This window comes from Aphelocoma coerulescens, chromosome 8 (assembly GCF_041296385.1).
Source record: "Aphelocoma coerulescens isolate FSJ_1873_10779 chromosome 8, UR_Acoe_1.0, whole genome shotgun sequence".
NCBI lineage: Eukaryota > Metazoa > Chordata > Aves > Passeriformes > Corvidae > Aphelocoma > Aphelocoma coerulescens.
This window is the reverse complement of record NC_091022.1, coordinates 1,968,082-1,984,809: the sequence shown is the minus strand read 5'-3', so window position 1 is coordinate 1,984,809 and position 16,728 is coordinate 1,968,082. Positions and strand designations below refer to the sequence as shown.

Genomic DNA, 16,728 nt, shown 5'->3' with positions numbered 1-16,728 from the left:
GCTTTGCTCTAGTTTATAGAATTGTTCCCATTTCAGAACAAAGCTCTTACCGTTCTGGAGCAGTTAGGGCCATCACTAGGCAGAATTTCACAGATTTCCAGACCTGAAACTTTCTTTGATGTTGTGGGACCTGGTGAGCCCAGGGTATTGTGCAGGCTTGTGCTGACATGAAATAAGTTAGGAGAAAAACCTTGGTATTTTGTAAAAATGTTGTCGACAAATCATTAGTTTGAGCTTCAAAAGATGCTGGGATAGAAGTGGAAATTTTTTTTGATGTTTTGGGCAGAAAAATGTAAAAAAATGTTGGCTTGTCCCACATCTTATATGGCCTGAATCAGAAATGGGCAGAAGTCAAGAGTTTGCAGCTGTGATACAGAAATTTCATTTATTATCAAAAGCAGAAAGAGCTCCTTCATGCTGAGATCAGAACTGGGCTAACTGCACCATTTCCTTGTCCAGCCTTTGTTAGGGTGTTCCAGGGTCTGGGAGCTGTCATTTATTCCATCACTTTACCCGAGCCCTGGCATAGCATGTGGATCATGATGGGGCCAGGTCACAGGGCTTCTTTTCTCTTTTGACCTGCACTTGTTCCCCATCAGGCTCAAAAGTGTCCTGGCCCCAAGTACGGCAGTGATAGCTGTGATGATGCTGATAAAGGAAACAATCAAGGCAGTGTCTGCAGGTTGGGTTGATATGTATTTCTTAATGTTATTTATATATTTGAGAAAATCAGACAGCTTTCAGTGATGTGAGCTCCTCTTCCGGTCTGGAACAGCAGCACCAGACTTCAAAGCTAGGTGTGGGACAAACACAGCTGCTCAGAATTTGAGCTGCTTGGTCTCAGATCATTTCCAAAACAAAATCTAGGGGGTATTTGTAGGATTAGGGGTGTTGTTAATCACAGAGAAAACAGTGCTAAGTTAGTCATCTTTGGGGACAAAGAGAAAGGTAATTTTTCTAACCCAAACCTTTCTGTAATTTCTAAAATATATCTACATGCCCATACAGAACATGTGCATGAGCATTTATATATGTGATGTATATAAACAGAAATATTTTGCTGTTATGACCTGTAATTATCAATCTCTTATGCATAACTACCCTATGTAACATTTTGTGTTTATAATACGTAAGAAACTTGCTGATAATCTTGATCTACTTTCTACCACACTGCTGGTTACGTTTCTGAACTGGTGGAAAACCGAAATGTCCCCGGTAGCGCTCAAAAGGATTAGTGCTTCATTTAATTGTTACTTAATAACAGCATTGTCCCGACTGCCAAGGCTGCCCCAGACAACGTGCTGTCTCTCCAGCAGCACCAGCAGAGCTGCTCCAGCCAAGCACTTGGCCTGGATGCATCTGGAGGATGCCACGGCACGCCCTCAAACCCGTGCCGCGATGGGCGTGAGCTCCGTAACTCAACACCCTGAGCATGGGCTGTGAGGGTGCTGAGGTCCTGGCACAGGCTGCCCAGAGAGGCTGTGGCTGCCCCGTCCCTAGAAGTGTTCCAGGCCCGTTTGGAGGGGGCTTGGAGCAACCTGGTCTGGTGGAAAGGTGCGTGTCCTTGGGTACCCGTGACTGGTGAGGAAGGGGATGGAATGGAGAAGCGAGGCTGGAAAGAGGACGTGGGTGCCCAGAGACAAACACACAAGGAAGTTTAGGACAGTGGCTCAATCCACTGGGTGGTGGAACTGGGGACGGGAGCAAGTAGGAGCCAGGGGCACAGGCAGGGAGCAGAGCAACTGCCCAGAGAAGGTGACTGCGGGAGGGGAGGGGAGAGGGCTACAATTGGTACCAGATGCCCTCAGAAGCTAATGACCTGACAAACGCTGCACTCATAAAACAAATTCTTTAAAAAGGAAGCAAATGGAAATATAAGCTAGTGAAAGAATTTGCAGCAGCTGCCCTGAAACCATTTCTCACTTCATAAACAGGTCTGCATTGAAAAAACAGCCCCTTTCTTCTTGTTCTCCTTTGTGGTCCCCTCCTGTGCCCACCAGCTCTTTTGGGGCTGTGGCCTGCAGGTTTCCACCATGTCTTTGGCTTGGTGGACTTGTCCAGAGTCAACAGCACACTGCGTTCCCTTAACGTCTGCGTCGGTACCGATTTGGTTTTTTGGGGTTTGCTGGTTTTTGGATTTTTTTTTTTTTTTTTTTTTTTTTTTGTGTGTGTGTGTGTGTCTTTTGTGGTATTTCTAGCTCTGTGCATCCTTGGCTGGAAACATTGAGTAAAGGCAAGAGGCAGAGGCCTCTGCCTTGCTGGGAGAAAGGCAGTGCCTGAAAACAGCTGGCAGCCCTGTGCCAAGCAGGGAGCAGAGGAGAGCGAGGCGTTCAGGTACAGCTCCCTCCCTTCTCTCCCCAGTCATTGCCTGAACACGCAGCACCTCTGTCCCTGACTGAGGAGGGCTGGGGTCAGGTGTTGCACCTGTATCACTTGGTAACAGATAAAGCCAGGCTGATGGAGCTGCTGTATTGCCCTACATCTTGTCCCAGTTCCATCCCAGGTAATTAGTTGACTGGCTGCATTTCACTGATGGAGACCGTAACCCTTTGGCCAGCGCTGGTTCTCATTAAGGATTTGGGATGCTTGAATAGTCAATACCTAATGACTGCTGCAGTGATGAGGAGGAGGAGGTGTGGGTGATGCATTGCAAGCCAAGGAATGGGTGATGCATTGCAAACTTTCCTGGGACCTCTTGCACCTTGCAGTGGTGCTGAGGGGAAGGTTATCCCTCCCTTTAGCTGCATCTCACCTTGGTGGCCACGGTTGAGGCTGTGGAGCTGGACAGGTGTGCGTTGAGATGGTCTTGGTCCCCAAGAGCCTGGCATCAGCATGCACAGGCTTGGGGTGCTGTGCTGGCCTGTGGGAAAAGCAGAGGTGCTGAAGACCATCAGAGCAGAGGGGGAAGGTGACAGAGTGGGGTTGAGGAGCCAGTGGTATATCCAGCTCCTCCCTTCCACCACAGGCTGTGGTGTAGCTGTATGGATATGAAGGGGGACTGCACAGGACCTGAAGAACATCTCAAAGATGATTCCCTAATATTTGCAGAGGTTTCCTCTTAGCTAAACCTTTCCTTGGAGTTGGATTCTCCAGTATCCTATTGAGAGTTTGACATATCTGATTCAAAAGTTACACAAAGGTATAGCTTCTGCCTCCCCTCTCCTTGTCACCTCCCTCCTTTTGTTCTCTTGGTCTACCTGCAATGAGCCCCTTTGGTGCCAGGCAGTGTGCATACTCTGCCTGTGTGCAGGCAGCACAAATTTTGGAATATCGTTGAGCTGTGCCTCCTTTCATCAGCTTGGAAGAGCATGGTGGAGGTTGGTGAGAAGGTGTGGGCTGGGATGAAGTCCAGCTGAGACAGAGCTGTGATGAAGTACTCTCCTGGCATCATTGTCAGGAGACTTCAAGCCTGGAAGAAGCTGGAGCTGTGAGGGATAGGTGTGCATCTCTGGGCATCTGTGACCCGCTGAGCATTCATTCCAGGCAAGTGCCACCTGGAGAGAGCCCTTCCTTGCTGAAGTAATCCTGGGAGCCACTGGTTGATCCCTTCTCTGTTCTCCTCCCCAGCTGTGCCCACGGTGCCTGCACAGGATGGGGAAGCTGTACGCGGCCACCGCTTGCTCACGCTGCCACCCTCAACTGCAGCTCCGATGGCCCGAGGCACATGACGTGCACCGTTGCCTGCGAAAAGGGCTTCGTCCTCCACTCCAGTGGTGGGAAGAAGCTGGGCTCCACACAGGTGAGTGGGCCTCAGTATGGCCCCTGGGATCAAGACCTAGATGAAAAAGATTTAACCACCCTGAGGTGGCTGGAGAGAGCACAGACCACTTTGCTCCTCCAGCCCCAACCTTCTTGTTGCTTTCCCAGCAAATCCCAGCTCAGTGAAGCTCCAGCCAGGCTAAAGGCTGCTGCAGGGAATGTCCCAAGTCAGGGTGATGTACCCCAGCAGAGGGAGAGGTAGATACTTCTGCTCTCTGGACGGGCATTGCTTGGAGAGTTAAACGTCCCTGGGATGTTTTCTCTCTTAAAGCTGAAGTTAGTGGCTCAGGAAAGAATGAAGTCATTGCAGAGCAACTATATTTAGAGGCAGCTGAGAGCATGGAGAGCTTTTCTTCCTTTGTGTTGTGTTGCAATAATGGCACAGAGGTCACCATGAAAGAGTTTGTCCCACTTTGCAGAGGGTTGGGGGTTACCTCGTAAAAGCCACGAGCCAGCACAGCTCTTAGTTGTTGACTGAGGAGACCTGGGATGATGTGTCCTTGGGAACTGAGCTGCTTTGGTCCAGGCAGTCACCTTGGCAGGGGTGTAGGGACAGAGTGTCCTGTCCTTAGGCTGTTTCTGGAGGGGGGAACAGGAGTCTCTGGGGCTGAGCTGGCCTACATGCCAGACTGAGCGAGAGCGTGGGCTTGCTTGGTTCAGACAGAAGTGGGTTGGGCCATGTCAGCAGGGTGACCCTTCCTCTGCTTGGAGATCTGCTCATGACACCTGGCAGGCAGCTTTCCCACGCTGCAGTGTGGGCCACAGGAGAGGTGGGCACTGGGAAGTGCAACAGGGCAGCTGGAGATGCACTGCTCATCACCGGGAGGTCATTAATTACATGGCCATGGGGTCTGTGGGCCAAGGCATGCCCAGGGAAAACAAAATGTTCCCATTCTCCAAAATGAAACCACACAAAATAAATCTGCCTCGGGTGACAGTTTTCCTGTGTTTGGCAGTGAGATGGGAAACTTCTGAACAGAGTTTACCCCAAGTGGCTGTCACAGCAGAGGGCAGCTTGCAAGTGCCTTGCCCTGAGCCCTCCAGGGATGTTGCAGTGATGACTGGCTTGTGACCCTGTTTAGGAAAACGCACAAAGCTCTTCTCCTAAGCATCCTCTCCACCTAGTTCAGCTACACTATGATCCTGCTGCACATTGGGAGTGCCGGACTCAAATTTAGTGATGTCCTTCAGAGCCACCACATCCAGGTTCAATCAAGACATGCTGGTTGGGAGGATAAGGTCATGTGCTTGGCTGTGCTCAGCCAGTGAAGGGACATCAGGAATATTGGTCTGCAGCCCCTGGCTGAGGGCTGCTGGGCTGGGGCTAGCAGTTTGGGAATGGAAACCATAGAACAGTTGGGGTTGGAAGGGACCTTTAGACGATCACTTGGTCCAACCCCCCCGTTGTGGCTAGGAACACCTTGCACTAAGCCCGGTTGCTCACAGCAAACCATCATCCACCACTCAGTTTTGATGAAGTCTGTAGCACATGTTGACCCTATTTAGTGGTGGGACCATGGTGGTTTTTGATGTCAGGCAGTTGCCCAGCTGAGTAAGAGGGGCTGTATAATTAGGATTTGTAAAGGAGGTTATATGATTTCAGTGGGGTCTGTGGGCTGAGGCATGAGGGAATTGGTACATTTAGGGGAAAAGTATCGACAGAAGAGCTTTCTGACAACAGTTGAAGTAAGACTTGATCTTTTAGGGGAGGAAATTACAGCGCACAGAGCTGGGAACAGCTTAGCTCAAGAGGTTTCAGTGTATCTTGAAGGGATTTTCCTTTTTTTCCTTAATGTGGCTAGACAACATAACATGCACAGTGGCCGGATAGTTACCCCAAGGCACATGTGCTGCTCTCACACCCCACATGTCTCCCTGTGAACAGGTAGGGCTTTGTGATTCGTTGTCCAGAGTGGGGAGAAAGGGCACACTGGGGGAGGAAAAATGTTGGAAAGATCTCCTCGTCCTGAAACTTGGCTCAGACCTTTCTGCTGTGGTGGCACACCTGTAGGTCAAAGCTCCCTTCGGGAGTTTGATGGAGCTTTGCTTTTTCTGCAGCAGGAGGTGGTGCTGACGTGCAGTTCGGGACAGTGGGACAGATCTGTGACTTGTGACCCCGTTGACTGCCGTGTCCCTGACCAGTCCCACGTGTACTATGCCGAGTTCTCCTGCCCCACGGGGACCACCTACCTGCAGAGATGCTCCTTCTCCTGCATCCCCCCAGCCAAGCTTCAAGGTATGGTCTGGAGTGTCGAGACATTTAACCACCCTTTTTGATGCCACCTTTCCATGCCTGTCCCAAGCAGTTCAAACAGAGCATTGCTACTTGGAATTTCTCACTTATCCTGGCTTTTGCCAGCTGGATGGGCTCTTGTGATGCTTCCTGTGAAACTATGGGTATCCCTCCCCCTGGAGTGGAGGCATCCTAGTGTGGGGATAATTCCCTCTGACTCCCGTCCCCTGGATGGCAGCCCTTATCCATCCGCCTCCAGGTGTAGCGATGTCCTCTCCTGATAACTGGTCCAGCTTCCAGCATCACGGTGATGGAGACAAGCAGCATGCAGGCAGACAGGACTTCAGAGAGCCAGAAGTGGCTCTGTGCCTGGTGGCTCTGGGAAAGCCTGTGGTTCAGAGGGCCTGAGGCTCTATAAGACCGTAGAGACCGATGCCCACAGCTGCAGAGAGGTCTGGGAGATGTTCACCACCCAGACACACCATGGCCTGGCTTTCATTCTGCCGACTCCATCGGTAGCCACAGGAATTTTTTAAGCCAAGTCAGAGAAAGAGAGCTACTGTTCTGTCTATGCAAGGGCTGAGCTGGATGGGATTTCAGGGATAATTGCCTTGACAGCTTCAAGCATTGGGACTTTGTGAATTTCCACCAGTGCCTTTGCTCTGAAAAATCACATACAACAAATCATTTTAATGGATGCCCTATTTTATGGGGACATTTATAACTGAAATGTATGAGAATTGTTTACTTCTTTTTTTTTTTTTAAAGTTAAATCTAAGGAGCAAAAACCGCAGAGAATTAAGGTCTCCTTTCATGACAGGGAGGATGGTGGCAGATCCCCAGAGTGAGCTGATCAAAGGGTAGCGTGCGAATGTCATCTCAACAACACAAATTCTGCACGAACTGATGCCCATTGCCTAGGGTTGGTCAACTGAGGGCAGAGCTTTAATCTGATCTTTCACTCACAGCTGCAGTCACTGTGAGGTTTGCCATGGGCTCCCTCAGTGGGAAGGCATCCCCTCAATGGGCCCCTGGGTGACTTCCAGCATGATGGCTGGAGGTGCTTGGCCAGGGCTGCCAAGCCATGTGGGGAAACTCTTGGAGTCCAGCTGACACAACTGAGCCATTGAGGCAGGGACATGTTCCTTGCTTTTTCCCCCCAAACACTTGCATCCTTACAAGCAAGCTGTCAAGGCTAATAAACACTAAGAATAGGCAAGGAAAGGGTGACATGGCTGTGTGGCACTCAGAGGTGGGACATGACCCTTGCCAGCCTTGACCCATCAGGAACACAAGCGTTGAGTAGAGATGTGAGCTTGTCTCCGCTCCAAAAGTGTTTCTGTAAAAAGAAAGCGATGTTTGAAGGAATTGTAGAGCAGCCTGGCTGCGCCACAAATGTGCTGATGCAAACCTCTCAGTAGGAAGAGTCCCATTCACTCCAGTCCAGCTCTTTTTCTTGCTCAGCAGTTCCCAGTGAGCTATCCATCATCCACACTATGTGAGTGATGTAGTCCTGGGCACTTCCCACAGGCACCCAGAGCCGAGCAGTTTTTGGCCACCCATTTAGCTGGGTCTAGCAGGGACAACAAAGAGCTGGGCTGTAATGCTCAACCCAAACCTCTAATGATGGGTGGTTTGAATTCCCACCAGTGAAGCCTCCCACATCTGTCCTTGTGGCATTTTCCATCGTCTTGACTTTCAGGTTGCCCAGAGAGGTGATGGATACCCCGTCCCTGGAAACATTGAAAGCCAGGTTGGGCAGGGCTCTGAGCTACCTCATCTGGTGGAAGATGTCCCTGCCCATGGCACAGGGAGGCTGGACTAGATGGCCTTTAAAGGTCCTTTCCAGCCCAAGCCGTTCCATGGTTCTGTGATCTTGCACTGCACCTGTAGTAGGGTATGACAGCTTGATCAGCATAGGTAAGGACAAGCTGCAAAAAGCAGTTGGGGACAATGAAGGGGGCTGAACTGAACATGACAGAGAGGTATCTTACACAAAGGCCCCTGGCTGTCCTGAGGCACCACTGAAGAGGGCAAGTTTAAGGGAACGATCTGGGGAGATTTGCAGAACCAAGGTCCTTTTTCCAGCCTCTAGAAGTTGACCCTTCCATACTTCTGTCTGCATTCAAGTATTTTCTGCTACAGCCTGACCAAGCAGGTGATGGAGTCTGCGGTCTTCATGTTTGTTGCCCCCTTTGGTATCAGTATACCCTCTAACAAGAGGACCCTTTGGTATCAGTATACCCTCTAACAAGAGGACCCTTTGGTATCAGTATACCCTCTAACAAGAGGACTTTCTGCTGGTTGCTCTGAACTCCCCTCAGCAGGGCTCCATCCCTGGCTCGGCTGTAACCCCACATGCTGCTTCTCTTTTGGGGTCAGGAACAAACCAGTGGCTCACCTGCCTGGAGGATGGTCTCTGGTCGCTGCCCGAAGCCTACTGCAAGCTGGAGTGTGACGCGCCGCCCGCCGTGGCCAACGCCAAGCTCCTGGTCCCTCGGTGCCTGCAGGGGAACCACGATGTGGGCTCAGTCTGTCGCTACAAGTGCAAGCCTGGCTACCACGTGGCCGAGAACGCAGCGGACAAGCCTAAGAAGTAAGTCTGTGGCAGGTCTGTTATCACCATTTCTTTCCTCCTCCCAGTGTGCACGAGGAGCGGAGGTGATGGGATGATGGCAGTCTCAAAGACCTGACTTGATAGGTAGAAGGCAGAGCAGCTTGCTCTGATCACAGAGATTTCTCAAAATACAAGAGGCATTCTCTGGTCTGGGTGAACCCGGTGGGAACGAGGTGCTGTTGCACACACGTGTGGGTTAAGCGCTTTGACCTGAAACAAGCAGATCTTCCTGTGCACCTCACTGGTGAAAGTTAAGCACCAAATTAAGTGTTTGCAGACTCTCAGGTAATTAGACATTTACAAGATGTTGGCAGACTCCTGGAGCTCCTGTCTTTCCTAAAAGCGGTAAAATGTAGAATGGAGGCACTGCAAGAATGAATGGCTGCCTTTTGTCAGGGCTAACATCTCGCCTGCTGTGCCTCTCGGCTAAATTTAATCTGTAGCATTGGCATTTCAATGGGGGAAGATTTTTCCTGATGCTTTGGGGAAAAATTCCTGGTGGTTCGCTAGCCCTGCTCTCAGCCAGTGTTGCGATGCTGGGGAGTAAAGCAGCGTTTTGTCTGTGACTCCTCCAGCCAAAGTCCCCACTGGGTTTGGTCACTAAAGATTCCTTGGCACTGGCCAGGTCCTCCCCAGAGCCTTGATTCTAGCCCAAATCAGGTAATTATGTGTTAATTGTTTAATGCCCCCTTCCAGTTTTAATTGGATACAGACTTCATCTCTTCTTTGCTCTGGGGTAGAGTTGTTGTGCAGTGGGAAGCAGTTGCCAAATTTCTTGCCTTGTAATGAAGGAAGTGGTTTCTGTAAACAGCTTTTCACAGTGTTAGGAGCATTTCTTGGGCCAAAGGGAGCTGAGCAAATGGTGATTATGGCTGCAATCACATGGACGGCTTTGCAAACTCTAGAGCAGCTTTCATGCCTGTGGCACTGCAGGCACTGGGCATTCAAACAGATCCACTCAGCTTGCAAAGTTAGGCCCCCTCTGTCCTGCTGCAGCAGCTGCTGGCAAAAATGATGACCCCTGGGAGATCCCGAGGCTCCTCTGATGTGTGAGTAACTTCGACGTGGGTCTGAGCAGCCTGTGAGACAAGTCAAGGAGAATCATGCAAAGTGGTTTATGTTTTCATAGCAATGCGTGTTGACATTGCATTTTCACATTTGTAGTTGTTATTGCTGCTCCTTCATCGGACATCTCTGATGGTGGAATACAAAAACCACATTAACAAAACCAGGGAAAGTATTGCTTTCCTATCATGCAGACTAACTCCTATATGAGTGGCCCACCCCAAGTGAAAATCTTTCCTTGGACTTGTAAATGTCATTGTACCATCTCATTAGGAACTCTTGGTGTACACTCAGCAGGAGTACAGACCCCTTGGTGGGGTGTAGCAGCTGCTAGCCATTAAATCAGTTCCTGGATTGCTGGAATTCCTTCTGGTGTCTCAGCCCTGGCAAGGAGAGGGTGGGAGCTGCCCGAGTGAGAGGTTGGTTTCTTTGATCATGCCAGTTTTGGAGAGAGCGAGGTGATGGAGAGTTCTGGAAGCAACCAGCACTGATGAGGTTCAGGTTCCTGATGTGCTGGTGTGAAAGTAGGGTCTGAGCTGGCGGCTTGGACATCAGGTTTTTGGGGGTTTCTGCTCTCTGGGCTCAGAAAACTGAGTTCTTGATCTATTGTCTCCCTGTTGTCCACCAACCCAGCAAGCACAAGCCTTGCTAAAGGATTTAGTGCCATACAGATGTCGATGCATGGAAGGAAGCAGGACTCTCTGTGTGTACTATATATTGGACAAAAGTCAAGCATAACCTGTGACTGACACTGAAGATTCCTCATGCCCACTAACTAGCTCACCCTTGGAATTATAGTCAGGCTTCCTTTGATTGTTCTTCCAGCTCTAACTTTGCTCCTCATGTGGAGGTGCCCACTTATGCGGGCCTGAACCGTGGTTGGGACCCAGCTGTCTGTGTGCAAGCCAAGATGATCTTGGACACGGATGTTCATGCAATTCCCTCACTTCTGTTTTTTTAGTTGAATTTTACTTCAGGAGCAGTAAGGATGCTTAGAAGGGGCTGAGATCATAGTTGAAATTTCATTTCCCATAGCTGAAGTGGAAGAGAAAGGGATGAAGAAATCAGTTGTGTCGGAGATGCTTTTGTCTATTAACCTGGGTGAAGAAAGGCCCTTGGGAAATCGCTGCTTGTCAACAAGGGATCCTTGAGGAAATACTGATCGTGTAATCAAGATCCTGCCAGAAATTTGCTTCCTGCTGGCAGGTTCATCTGACTGACAGTGCTGACATGAAGGGTAAAACTTCTTTGACTCTTCCTAAAGGAGATCTGTTATCAGCCTGGAGAGGCCATGTAACAGCCCGGCTTCCAGCTGCCAAGGCACTTCACTTCTAATTCCAGAGGAAGGGTAATAAGTGGAACTTAGCATGCACATTTGCGCTTTGTGATGGGAGCTCTCTGGATTTAGGCAGGACCTGTTCCATGGCAGTACCAACCCATCACCTGGATCACACAAAGATGTGAACTATCAAGGAGAAATGTTCAGCATCACCCAGAGCTGTAGTATTGAAAAGCGCTGGCCTGAAAGTCAGGGGTGTCAGATACTTTGGGGAAAAGGGCATCACACCCACAGTGCTCCTTGCTGTTGTTCCCAGCATAAGAAGTGCCATCTGAAGCAGATCTCTGACAAGAATCGACAAAGTCAGGTTGGATGGGGTTTGGAGCAGCTTGGTCAGGTAGAAGTTGTCCCTGTCCATGGCAGGGGGGTTGGAACAAGATGATCTTTAAGGTCCCTTCCAACCCAAGACAGATCCATGATTGTGTGATAATAGCTAGGAGATCCTTTAGAGGAGCACTCTGATATTGGGAGGATGCTCTCAATTTGGGGACCTAAGAGGTCAGACCCTTCAGAGGACTTGTTTCACTTGCCCATTGTGGGATGATTCCCTGGAGAGAAGAGATTTGGTGATCTCCAAGCAGCCTTTGTGAGGGGTTGAGCTCCTTCTGCTAGGTTGAGGGAATGAAGCAAAGAACCATTTGGGCATTTTCAGGCAGATTTGAAAGTCTCAGCCTGCATTTTGACCAGAGATCAAGGGAGCCCAGCACAGTCCCCAGTGAGCTTCCATGAAGATGTCGGTCCCTCTTCCTTCTCCCCCTGTTGAAAAACTGCAGAGACCATGGAAGAAGAAGGAGAGGAGGTGGGAGAGTGTGGAGGAGAAAATGGGGACTGGAAGGAGTCAGCAGACTGGGAACTGGAAACCAGAAAGTTCACAGCTGGGCAAGCAGGCTAGCCTCTAACCCAGGGGCACTGCAGCTTAGTAGGGCACCAGGCACAGGTGTGGTGGGCACAAAGGCACTTGCTGCCCCTGCCCATATCTGGCCCCTTGCAGATAAAAGGCAAACATACACAGCTGTGGGGGCCAAACAGCCAGGTAAAGAAAACCCAGGCTGTCAACCAGGTTCCTCTGTCACTTCCACCTCTAAGGTCTCTGAGCATTTACAGCCCAGCTTGGCCTGGCTGTTCAGAGCACAGCAGCAGAGAGTCCTGCACACTGGTGCAGCTTCCCTTGCATTTACTGACAAATCTCTCTCCCCCTATTCTCTTTGAAGCCATCAGTCTCCTGCCATAGAAGATGAGGCTTCAGACTCATTTGTCACCATTCCTGCACAGCAAACCCACTCCCCCCAGGCTGGCTGCCTCAGAAGATGGCTGGATCCCTGCCAGGCCCTGCATGCTCAACTCCTGGAGCCGGGAAAGTGCTCATGCCTTCACCTCAGAGACAGCCCTGGCTGGCCTCAGATGTCTCCTTGCCTCCTCTGTCCACTAGGCTTGCCTGGTTGGAGGCTTGACTCTGATTTTCCTGGCTTCCTTGTTAATCCTCAAGAAGTGCCGCTGACCCAGATCAGAAGAAGTTAGGGGGTGGGAGGGGGTCCGGAAATTTCAAGCTCCTATGAAGTTGTGTGTATTTAGGTATATACTTTCTTTTTAAAAGCCTCTCCCTTCCCTTCTCCACACTTCCACATGAACTGCTTATTTCCTATATGTGGGAGTGGTCCACACCCCACCCTCTACCCTGGGCTCAGCCTGGGCTGTGTTTGAAGTCCCTGGATGGATGCTGGCAGTGGGTCGAGCCTCCAAGAGCAAGGTGGTCTGGAGGGGAGTGCAGGTTAGGGGGAGAGGTGTGAGAGGCCGTGCACGGTGCTGGCTCCCACTGGGGTCACTCCAGCACCACATCCAAGCGAGGAGCCCCTGTGAGGATGACAGGGCTGCAAACCACAGCCTGCACCTCTGCAAACTGCAGCTGCCTTAGCGTGTCCTCCCCATGGCTGACCCGCCTCCCCAGGCCTTCCTGGGCACAGGGCCTCCGCCACGACTGGGAGAGCAGCAGGGAGGTGCAGTGGCCGGTGAGAAGTCGTGTGTGGCTGGGATGCTCCTGGTCTTTAAAGGAGCTGCCTCAGTGCCTGAGGTGTTGCTGTTGCAGGGACTTCCCGCTACCAGTTTGCTTCTATCTCCGTAACCCCCAGTGCTTTCCCCCTTGCCAGTCCTACAGCTGGATCACACCCTGTGAACCAGGAAGTTCAAGAAGGGGAAAGTGCTACTTGTGGAGCTGGATATGCAGCATGGATTAGTACTTCTTGGCACGTGCCTTTGCTTACCTTGAACATTAGGCAGAGCAAAGCATTCAGTCAGATTTGAGAGAAGGCAAAGTCTGATGGGGACATCTTTGTGAGGCAGTGGCTGTCATCCTCATGGAAAGGGCAGGCAAATGAGAGAGTTAAATGAGGAATGGACTGAAACCACAGATGCCTACAATGGAATCCAGAGTCCCTCTGCCTCACTAGCTTTCTGAAACACTTCATAGTTGCAGCTCCCTTAGTTAATCCAAGGCTGCTGCCGCTGCTTGGGTGATATTGTGGCAACCCTCACTGCTCAGGTGGGCTGGTGGCAAGGTTTGTGCAGAGCTCTGTGCCAGTGGACTTGCTGTGGCCCATTCCCTACCCTGCCTGCCTCTGTGTTACCTGCTGGAGCCCGCATTGACCTTGGCAGGCACCCACTGCCCCTTTATATGGTCTTGAGAAAAAACAGGTCCCTGATTTCTGAAGGGAGAAGGGGACTCTCCAAGACCTGCAACTATGTTGAAATATAAGAATGCTTCAAAAGCCTCTAAAATATCTCATCCATGAGTTCCCAGCAGAAGTCTGACAGGGAGCACCCCTGGTCTGGCAGTGGGGTGCAAACAGGGTCCCCTTGCTTCTCCAGGCTGCGTGACTTTGCACCATGTGTTGAGGGGCAGCTGGGTGGCCCCACACAATGTCATGACCCTGCATCAGGTGTTAGGGGGCACATAGGTGGCCTCATGCTCTGTCAGAACCAGGGGCAATTTAGTGCCTTCCCCCAGGAGTTCCTCCCTGGTGGCCCTCTCCACATACCTGTGGCAGGCTATAAACTCCCTAATGTGGTGCCTGGAGCCCTGCCTGCTGGCACCCGTGGTGGGAGAGGGCAGGGGCAGGCAGCTGGAGTGTGCTGTCTCGTAGAGGAGGTCAGGAGCGGGGGAAGTCTCGTTAAGGATGGAGCAATCAGCTCTGGCTCAGGTAAAGCCCATCAAGGCGGTGGCATGTCCTCTACCGAGAGAGCCAGCCTGATGCCTCACCAGTTTTGATGCCTCTGTGTAAAAGATGTGGTGTGTCTACCAGTGCCAGGGATGGGAGACTGAAAAGTGGGTGGGCTCCACTCCTGGACTTTTTATTCCCTTCTTCCCTTCTTTCCGTCCTTGGCAAGTAGTTTGTGTCTGGGCTGTTTTAGCAGCACAGGGTGGTACTGGTGTGCTGTGGCATGGCAGCCCCTTGGCGAGAGTGGGATTGACAGATCTGGCTGGAGTACAAAGAAGAGCCTCAGGAGTAGCTGGGCACAGGCCAGAGGATTTTTACTGGTGGAGGCAAACTCCATACAGCAAAGTATGCAGCTACTGGTGATGGGACAAAGCAGCCCAGGACCTGCAGGGACTGTGGGAGGAATGGTTATGGGGCACCACAAGAGGTGGGGAGCAGTGGGGTGGCGAGTGCAAAGGGAAATCTCACCAGTGCCCCTAGATCAGTGCAATCTCCCCAGTGAGGAGAAGAAAAGGTCCTGGTTAAGTATGGGGTGTCCGTCTGGAAGGACGTGCCCATGATGAGGGATTGTATGGTGTGGGAAAGTCCTGCACATGGGGGGGTGTGATTGTGCTCCAGGAGAGGTATCTTCATTTTGTTCTTGACATCTGTGGGATGCCTGGTACAGCCAAGGTGGAGTGTTTGGGGTTCTGCAGGCCAGTCTGGTGTCTGTGTTTCCCCAGGAAGTTCCTGAAGGTCCAGTGCCTGGAGAGTGGGCAGTGGGAAGAGGGACACTGTGTCCCTGTGGTGTGCAAGCCCCCGCCCCTGGTCTTCGAGGGCATGTACAACTGCACCCAGGGCTTCGAGCTGGACAGCCAGTGTGTCCTCAACTGTGAGCAGCAGGAACAGCAGGTGAGTGTCTGGGGGGAGGCTGACATTGACCACACCTTGTGTATCAGAGCACCTGGGAAGCGCAGGGCTCCCTGTGCCCTGCTGTGCAGAGGGGCCCTGCAACAGTCTGACCCATCCCCAGGGCCAAATACCCTTGTACCACCAAAGAGCAGACCCTCTACAAGCCCAAAACTGTTCCTGCTGGGCCCCATAGATGACACAAGGTGCACTGCTGCCTGGGGATGCTCGCCTGCTCCCTGGTGACCTTGTCTGGAAAGCAGTGGTCCTAAGCAAGCCAGCTGATGTTGGGTGAAAAGGGTCAGAAAGCATAAGCAGGGGGTTTCCAGTGGCTTTTGGGAGCTGCTGTGAAAGCATTCACTTGGGATAATGGGCACCACACTGCAGCAGTTGTGCTCACCAAGGGGCTTCCCTGGGGATGGAGGCTGGTGCCTGCCAGCCCTTCCACCTGGTATCTTACCGATGCTTGGAAAGGGTCTTGTCAAAAGAAGTGTGGCTGATTCCCTCTGGTGGGATCCAGCAGCAGCTGGAACACCATTGGCTTTTGGGTCAGTGCACATAGGCTGGACCAGATGGCTACAACCCAGCTGCCTCGGGGAGCGTTTATCTGGACGTGGCCAGTGGGAGGGCTGTCCTTGCACGGTGCTTCCCAGGGACGGGCGGTGGCCAGGCGGGCCGAGTAATGCCAGCCACTCTCCCTCTGCTTTGCAGGTTCCCATCATCTGCACTAAGGAGGGCTTGTGGACACAGGAGTTCAAACTGTGTGAGAGCTTGCGGGGCACCTGCCCACCACCCCCGGAGCTGAATCTCGTGGAGTACAAGTGTGAGCAGGGGCATGGCATAGGTGAGGGCAGATGAAAGCCAAACTTGGTGTTGACTCAATCGTCCCAGGGAGTTGGGAGTCACAGTGACTTTTCCTGTACCAGGCCCCACAAAATAAAAAAAAAAATCTTGTTTCCTCTTCTGTCATCTTTATAAACACAGAGCCAGGGGTGGCTTTAGCCTTGTGCTCACCCTGGTTGCACTCTTGGGCAAGACCCAAAGCTAAAGCTGTCTCTAGCATTAAGCATCTCTCAGATGCAGCAGGGATTGTCTTTAGGGTAAACCCAGCTCTTTGCCTTCATTTTCCTGATCTGTAACCCTCCATCTTTCCTGAGGTCTCTCCACTTGCTGCGACTGTTGTTGTTTGCAGGCTTCATGTGACAGGTCCTAGACGAGAGCCATAAAAGCTGCAGTGACAGCTGAGTGTAACAGGGCACTTTCACCAGATGAGGGACCGCATCATCCATTTGTCTGCAGGACCTGGCTGCTTTGTGCTTTCAGGAGAAGCTGCAACAACTCAGCCGTACTCGTTGCATCTGGTCTAGCATCCCTCTGGACAGGATGCTCGAGCACAGCCCGTGTTACTCTAAAGCAAACGCACCAGCAACCCAGGCAGAGGAGAGTCTCATGACAAGGGCAACTGAGGTTAAGCTCAGGACAGACCTGACGTGAGACTAGGATTAGGGCTGGGATCACACCTGGTTTTCCAAGGTGGTTTTTGCAGCTTCTTTTTCCTCCTGGGTCGTGGGAAGGCAGTGGGAATTCTCTGTGGTAGGAAAATTGTGAAAGACGC

The 16,728-nt window shown here is 51.5% G+C and overlaps 1 protein-coding gene across 2 annotated transcripts in view; it reads left to right on the top strand.

Annotated features, from left to right (window-relative positions):
- The window catches only part of PAPPA2 (pappalysin 2), an 89,388-nt gene that overhangs the window by 53,532 nt on the left and 19,128 nt on the right, over nt 1–16,728 (top strand). For both annotated transcript variants that reach the window (XM_069022826.1, XM_069022825.1), the window contains exons 14-18: nt 3,568–3,739; nt 5,818–5,995; nt 8,375–8,588; nt 14,948–15,116; nt 15,825–15,957. In XM_069022826.1, the coding sequence (XP_068878927.1) occupies nt 3,568–3,739; nt 5,818–5,995; nt 8,375–8,588; nt 14,948–15,116; nt 15,825–15,957 (866 nt within the window). The remainder of the gene's footprint in view (nt 1–3,567; nt 3,740–5,817; nt 5,996–8,374; nt 8,589–14,947; nt 15,117–15,824; nt 15,958–16,728) is intronic.